The 7,833-nt window shown below is 37.3% G+C and overlaps 1 protein-coding gene across 4 annotated transcripts in view; it reads right to left on the bottom strand.

Annotated features, from left to right (window-relative positions):
• Positions 1 to 7,833, bottom strand: part of DNM3 (dynamin 3) — an 875,056-nt gene that overhangs the window by 650,352 nt on the left and 216,871 nt on the right. For all 4 annotated transcript variants that reach the window (XM_006887429.1, XM_006887430.1, XM_006887432.1 and 1 more), the window contains exons 3-4: positions 4,593 to 4,742; positions 1,083 to 1,286 (exon numbers count right to left, since the gene is read on the bottom strand). In XM_006887429.1, the coding sequence (XP_006887491.1) occupies positions 1,083 to 1,286; positions 4,593 to 4,742 (354 nt within the window). The remainder of the gene's footprint in view (positions 1 to 1,082; positions 1,287 to 4,592; positions 4,743 to 7,833) is intronic.

The raw sequence follows: 7,833 nt of genomic DNA, 5'->3' as shown, positions 1-7,833 counted from the left end.
TTTAGGGCTGTTGTACATACGGTCGCTATGAGTTGAGGCAACTCAATGGCACATAACAACAACAAGGTCAGAGACAAGCAATCAAAACAAAAACCTCTCCTTGCTAAAACTATCTGAGACAGAGAAGACAACAAAGGAAAAAACCTCAAAAAGCTCTCATTAATATCCTTAATTAATATAGTACACCTGTTATATCAAAGTAAAATGAGATTTTTATAAAATAATACCAATGATATTCACAAAATAAGGAAATGCTGTTGGAATCTTTATGATACCATAAATGAAAAAAATAATTAAATGAAGTGCAGAAAGTAGAATGAAAAAAAAAAGATATTGGAAGAGAAAAGTTAAAACAAAAATTAAGGAAGATTAACCAAGGTGCACTACTATACTCATAAATCCAGACAAAAAAGTAGAGGGGACAATGGAGGCATTTAATTCCCACAATGATCAAGAACTGGAAAAGATGTGACTCTACTCTGAGAGGACACACGACTACAGGCTCTTGCATTATTAACTTTAAACAGACATGTAGTAAGACCTATCACTGAGTTTCCACAGATAAATTGTTCTTACTAAGCTCAAAAAAGAAAAATAAGATCCTTTTCCTGGACTTTGAATACCAATAATAGGAAATGGCCCTGATTTAAGGATATACACTTATCAAAATAATTATAAGGTAAATTATATCTCCCATGCACTAAATGATCTTCCCATTTTAAATAAAACAAGAAAAGTTAAAAAAATCTTTCCACTGGGAGCATATTCAGGTAAATTTTAAAAAATCTAAAAAGACTGACTGCTGCTCACGTTCATTTCATTGATCTTCTTTAAAACGGTCCTTGAGATTTAAAAGTTTATCTTTCTTAAATCTCAGTAAATCCTATTTATTTTTATATATATTAAATATATTCCATAGTTATTTCTCTTTTGCATCCTGACAACAAAAGAATTAAACAATATTCTTTGTAGCGAGTTACAATAATTATTGAAATTAAGTCATGAGATTTTGTTTCCTGTGAATATCCAAACTCTCTGTATTTTCACTTAAGTCCCTCTCACCTTTGAAGGGCCACACTCACCTTGAGGGTCAACTTCTTTAGCTAGCTTCAGTGCGTCCGAGTTTGCAAGATCGGTGTTGGCTGGAGTAACGGCCAAAATTAGGCAGTTCTCCCTCGTGATAAATTGCATAATCATTTCTCTGATCTGATACTCAATATCTGGTGGCTGATCTCCCACGGGCACTTTAGTAATTCCAGGTAGGTCGATAAGGGTTAGATTTAACACTGTGTAGAAAAGGTAAAAAGAGTTTTACAATCATCCTTAACACAGGAACATATCAACAAAGCAGAATTACCTGTCACTTTACCAGAGATAAAACAAGCTCAGCTTTGTATATCATGCCTCTGAATAACATCAACCCAAGTATGAAGGGAAAAAAGCACGGAATATAAAATGGCTTTGCTACACCAGAAATAAAATAGGGGAAGCCCAGGGACCAAGAGTTAGAAGAGAAAGGCAGGTATCTGTCATCATGTGGGTCCCACCCCTCTCGCCTTGGGGTTCAGAGTTTATTATCTACCTCACTGTTGCTGTCTGGAACAGCAGTGATTTTTTTTTTAATTTCTTTATTAACTCATTTTATTTTTTAAAGCACACTTACCAGGTTGGCATTGAAGTCTACAAACATTTGGACAAGTTAGCCAGAGGTGGCCAAGTACTCGTCCTTACAACAGCAAGCTTTGTATGTTTTTTGGAAATCTACCCTTCCATTCTCTGAAAGTGGGGCTACAGTTCTCACTAATCAACTCCCTAAGAACCATGTACACAAAGAAAGCTATTAAAGTGTCAAACTGATGTGTTTTAAATGAATGGTAACTTTTTTCTTTCCTCTCGTTCGCACGCTCTCTATCTATCTATCTCTCTATCTATCTATCTATCTATCTATTTATTTATTCATTCCTTCATTTTAAGACAATAGTGGAGGTGTATTGGGAATATCTATCTTAAAACTATTTCACTTCTTCGGATACCAAAACCTCAAACTAGAAGGCCTCGGTTGCTTTCTTAGCGACTAGTCTAATAGACAGGAGCTCTGGTGGCTTACTGGTAACTTGAAGGCACGTGGTTCAAATCCAGCAGCCACTCGGCAGGAGAAAGATGGGCTAATTTCCTCCCATGTGATATACTGCCTCTGAAAAACTCAATGGCACCTAGCAGTTTATTAAGTAGTCCTTTAGCCTTTGGCTTTCCGGAAACTTGTAGAAGCAGGTGGAAGACCCTCCCCTGGCCCTCACCATGTTTCTCTCTATAAGACATTAATACTTCAAATGGGGGGTGCAAAAGGCACTGCTTTTGAGGTACTGAAGCTTTATACGCATATTTATTTCCAAGATTGGCCTTTATCCAAACCTTGAGGCATTTTATTTGCTGCCTGTTGTCCCCAAGTCTTCATGGTGAATCTGTATGTTAAAAAAACGATGTTGGCGGTACAGACTTCATTTATGTGTAATTTACTGGAGTCTACATACTGATGAATTTCTTATGACCTTTATTGAGACGTGGGATTCAATTTCAAAATACCCATTTTTAAAAGGTGATGGGGTCAAAGGTAGGGCTTCTGAAAGGAATGGACAACTAGAAACTATGTGTATGACAAATAATAGTCTTACAAGGGGAACTTGGAGGGCAGGGATTGGAGGAAAGTGTATATCAATGACGAATAAAAAAAAAGTGATGAGGTAATCCTTAGCACATCTTCAGAAGGTTTTATTCACATGTACACCAGGTATTAGAATTAAGAGTAAAAGAGGAGTCTGTTCTTGAGAGGGATGATTGTGTTGAGTTGAAGCTATTGATTCATCAAGCCATGGCTTTTCTCCCTTTCCTGTTGTGCCAAACCCTGTTGTGAGTGTGTGGGATGGTGTGTGGGGGTTAATAGGAGGGCTGGAACTACACTCTGACTGTAAAGGCTCCCAAAAGAATTATTGTGTGTATTATATCTGCATAATACAATTATTCTCAACAGAAGCTGGAAAAAAAATGGCTTTGCTAGTTTCATCTATTTTTTATTATATGATTGTGCTATGCCAAGTGGTCATGTTAACATAATTGAAAGGCACTGATTTGCATAAGTAACAGTTTCTCAGAGAGATGTCATATCTGTAACTCGCAACTCAGCTGCTGCCAAGTTGTTCTGACTCACAGCAATCCACCATCCATCAGATTTCCAAGACGATAAATCACAATGTGAGGAGGCTGAGGGAGTCCAGAGAAGTGCTGCCTTTGGATTAACAGTACAACTCACTAAAGATGATGTCACCAGAGCTCCCTTGTCTGTATCTATTACTCTGTTGTTGTTGTTGTTGTTGTTGTTGTTGTTGTTGTTGTTGTAACATGCCATCAACACTCATAGCTGATTCTCCAGCAGGTTTTCACACATGATTTCTCTCAGAGTGCTCAGTGGATTTGAACCATGTGTCTTTGGATTGGCAGTACAACTCTTTACCATTAGGCTACCAAAGCTCTTTATCTTTAACTATAACTAAGGGATTATAACTGAAACACTGACAAAGAAATGCATATGGTACCTGCCAGTCTTATACATAACCATCAAATGTTATAAAATACTCAGGGTAAGATTTACCTTTTTCCATCAATGGGTTCACATGTTAATTCTAGAGGTTGTGCCATTTAACCTACTGAAAAGTTTTAGCCATCATGCTGCAGTTGGCAGGGGTCTGCAGGCTGCACAACCAGACTCGCGAGTACACTCTGGTAGTGCAAGGAACTATCCCTGAGTCAATGGTAACCTTGACACTGACTCAGCCTAGCCATTGTTCACTGTACATACAACAGTGTTGGTAGCAAGTCCTTCTGGGATGACTTAGTTGACCTTTTGTCTCATTCATGCTCTGCTTTGAAATCACTGAATTATTATTGTTATGTGTCATCGGGTCCACTATGACTAACAGTGATCCTATAAACAACGGCTCTAAACCTTGCCCTACCCTGAGCCAACCTCACCATCAACAACACATTTGATCTCATTGTTAATATAAATCCATGTTCCTCTCTTGTGCTAGCCTTCCACCTTTCTAATCATAATGTCCTTCTTCAAGGTTTGGCCCTTCCTGATAACATGCCCAAAGTAAACACTAAAATATCATTCACTAAAGATTTTGTCAGAATAGAGATTATTTCCTATCACTTACCATGAGTATATAATTTACTACTGACAATCCAGAAAAGGTTACAGTTGATTCCTTGGGAAGAGAGTAAGCATGAATATTTAGGGCCCAGAGAAAGTTAAAGACTTAACCATGTTACCAAGTGCCTCTACTATTTCTGGGAAGTCAAAAATATGAAGTTCATAATAAACATGAAAAAAAAATTAAATTATCAATTCAGTTCAGATTATAAAATATAAACTCTTTGGCACATACTATTACTAGCAGCATTCAAATACTACTGTAGAAGTAAAAATATTTTTTGAGAGAACAAGTTCTTTTCTACACAAATAATGTATGGTACTAATTGCAGTAGTAGAAATTTTGGAGGAAAATAGCCTGGAATGGCATTACTCCACTTACCATGTGGGGAATAAACTCGTAAATTAATGGGAATGGAGGAAATTCCTTTATTCATTCCAGTCACTCGGTCTGTTTCTGCTTCAATTTCATGGCGAACTTCATCAAAATCTGTAAATTTCTTTCCCTTGCAGTGCAGGAATTCAGCATATTCTACAAAAGAAAAAATAATACAACCTTAATTAATGTACTCTTGCAAAATCACAATGAAAGGATGTTTCATTATTTACAAGTTGGTGTATCATTGATATGAAAACATAGTAGTTAATAATAATCTCTGTAAAATTTTACAACTATTAAGTAAACTATTAGTTGTAAACATTAAGGATGCTGATTTTGCTAATTTTCAGTCAAGCAAAGTACAATAAAAAGTACTTAACCATATAATCTACTGAATAATTCAAGGATATTTTCAGTCTTCCAAATTATTCCACAAACAAAAGCATTAGATTGTTAAAGAAATTAAATCCAGAATACACACAAAACCTATCCACTAATCCTATTAACATTTCCTCATTTGATATCATCACTTCATTAAGATGGAATTCTAGGTTATATAAATAATAGCTTCAGGAGAAAACAGAGCTCCAAATGAAGTTTAGTAATTCTCTTAAAAGAATAGGTGGGACTTTATTAACCTTTGGGAAAAAAATCATGTCAATGTGTGTAATTATTATAAAATGACATCATATCAGATAATATTTACCTATAACCTACACACACACACACACACACACACACTGTTGTCTACTGTCAAGTCACCAGTGACTCCTTGTGACCCTATACATACAATAGCTCTGACCCCTACCCTATCCTGAGCCAGTCCCACTGTTTCTGATACACTTACCCTAATGACCTCAGTAACCATGTCAATCCATCTTATCCAGGGTCTTCCTCCCCTGTTCTGATCTACCACCCAAACAAATATGTCTTTCTCGAAGGACTGCTTTCTCCTGACAACATGCCCAAAGTATCTGAGACGGACCTTCAAAATCCTTTCCCTAACTAATGATTTGGTGTTGCCCTCTCTAGGAAAGACCTATTGGTTCTCTTTGTAATACTCTTCTCCAACACCACAACTCAAAATGCATTGATTGTTCTTCTATCATCCTTAGTCACTGTCCAGGCCTAATCAGGTACACCTAAGTCCCTAGACTTACATCATTGCTCTGCAGCACTCTGGAGAGGTCTTAGACAACAAATTTACCGAATGCAATTCGTCTTCTGATTTCCTGACTGTTGATTCCAAGAGTGATGACTGTGGAAACAAGCTAGCTGATCCTGTGAACAATTTTGATCTCTTCTCCACCTATCATGGTGCTACCAACTGACCAAGTGATGAGAATCTTTATTCTCTTGATGTTGAGCTTCAATCCATATTGAAGACTGCAGTCCTTGGCCTTCTGCAGTAAATGTCTTAGGTCTTCCTCAGTTTCAGCAAGCGAGGTTGTATCATCTGCATAACGCAAGTTGTTGATGATTCTTTCTACAATTCTGATGCCACATTCCTCCTCATAAAGTCCAGCCTCCCAAATGATCTGTTCCTCATGTAGATTGAAAAGGTATAACTATAGGATGCATATTTGATGTACTATTTTTTTCTATTTATTTTTGAACCTTGCAGTATTTCCTGGCTCTGTTCTGTCAACTGCTTCCAGGTTCAAGTAGAGATTTCATATGCACACAATTAAGTGTTCTGGGTTTCCCATTCTTCTCAAGGTTAGCCACAATTTCTTGTGATCCACACAGTCAAACCCCTCTTCATAGTCAATAACAACAGATATACATTCCTCTGATATTCCCTACTTTCAGCCAAAAATCCATCTAACATTGGCTAGGCTATGATGTGCCTAGTGCCACGACCTCTTCTAAGTCAGCACCAACTCTGAATGGCCCTCCACACAATACAAGACTTTGCCTGATACTGCACTATCCTCACCATCTCCACTATGTTCCATGCCATCATTGTAGTGACTCTGCCCATCCATCCTGCTGAGTATCTTCTTCACTGACCCCCTACTTTTCCAAGCATGATGTTTTTTCCCAGGGACTGACTCTCCTCATAATATGTCCAAAGTATGTGAGATGAAGTATCCTTAACCTTGCATCAAGGAACACTCTGATTGTATTTCTTCCAAGATAGAGGTGCTCATTCCACCCACCCCCCCTTTTTATTTCTTAGATGTGCTCATTCTTTGAACAGTCCACAGCATATTCAATAGCAACAAAATTCCTAAGTATAAATTCTTCTTCAGTCTTCCTTCTCCAATGTCCAGCTTTCACATGCATATGAAGCAACTCAAAATATCAGGCTTGGATCAAACACATCATAGTCTTTAAACCAATATCCAGAAAGAAGATAAATAAAGAATAGCAAATTAACTTTATTTTAGTAGCATCCTTCAAAGTAATGTACTATCAGTTTCTTCCAGATATATCAAGTATGTACAGAGAACCATGTTTCTATGGAGTCAATTTTGACTCCATGTTATCACAGAGAAGAAGTGTGCTCCATAGTGTTTTTAGTGATTGGTTTCTTGAAAATAAATCTACACATTTTTCTTCTAAGAAGCATCTGAATGGATATGAACCACCATCCTTTTGAATAGCAGCCGATCACATCAATTATTTTTTAAAAAGCATGACTGATGTGGAAGCAGTAGTATGTGACCTCCACAAGGGAAAGAGGCCTCATCAACATCAATAGCACAAACTGATTACTACACAAGGTTAGATCTGTCTCATGCTCCCCCACTTCATTCCATCAGTTCTAACAAAAATCATCCCTCCCAGAGCTCCTGCTGCTCTGCTACAGGTCCGCAGATCTGTTGCAATGTCCACACAGAACTCACAGATCATACTCATGGTTATAGTATTTATTAGGGAAGTAACAGGTTACAATTGTGGCAGAAAGAGAAAGAGTCAAAAAATACAATCCTTCAGTCAAGGAATCTACCTAACCATGGTTACAGGTCTTCTGACCTTCAGCCTCACTGGGTCCTGCCTGGGCCAGTGTTAGTTACATAGCTCTTTTTTTCCCCTTTAACAAATAGAAACTTATTTATTTAGGAGGCTATAAGTCCAAATCCAGAGTGACAACTCTAGAGGAAAGGTTGTTGTGTGTCTTTATCTGTCTATTATCTCTTTCTCTTGTTTCCTTTAATATGAAAGAGACTAATATTCCCTAATATACCTTTAACTTGCTGGTCTGTCTAATACTTCTCTTAATATGAACATTCACATT

The sequence above is a fragment of the Elephantulus edwardii genome, unplaced genomic scaffold (assembly GCF_000299155.1).
Source record: "Elephantulus edwardii isolate Elephantulus edwardi_28Jun2011 unplaced genomic scaffold, EleEdw1.0 scaffold00057, whole genome shotgun sequence".
NCBI classification, from domain to species: domain Eukaryota; kingdom Metazoa; phylum Chordata; class Mammalia; order Macroscelidea; family Macroscelididae; genus Elephantulus; species Elephantulus edwardii.
Note: the sequence above shows the minus strand (reverse complement) of the source record. Positions and strands in the feature narration are given on the sequence as shown.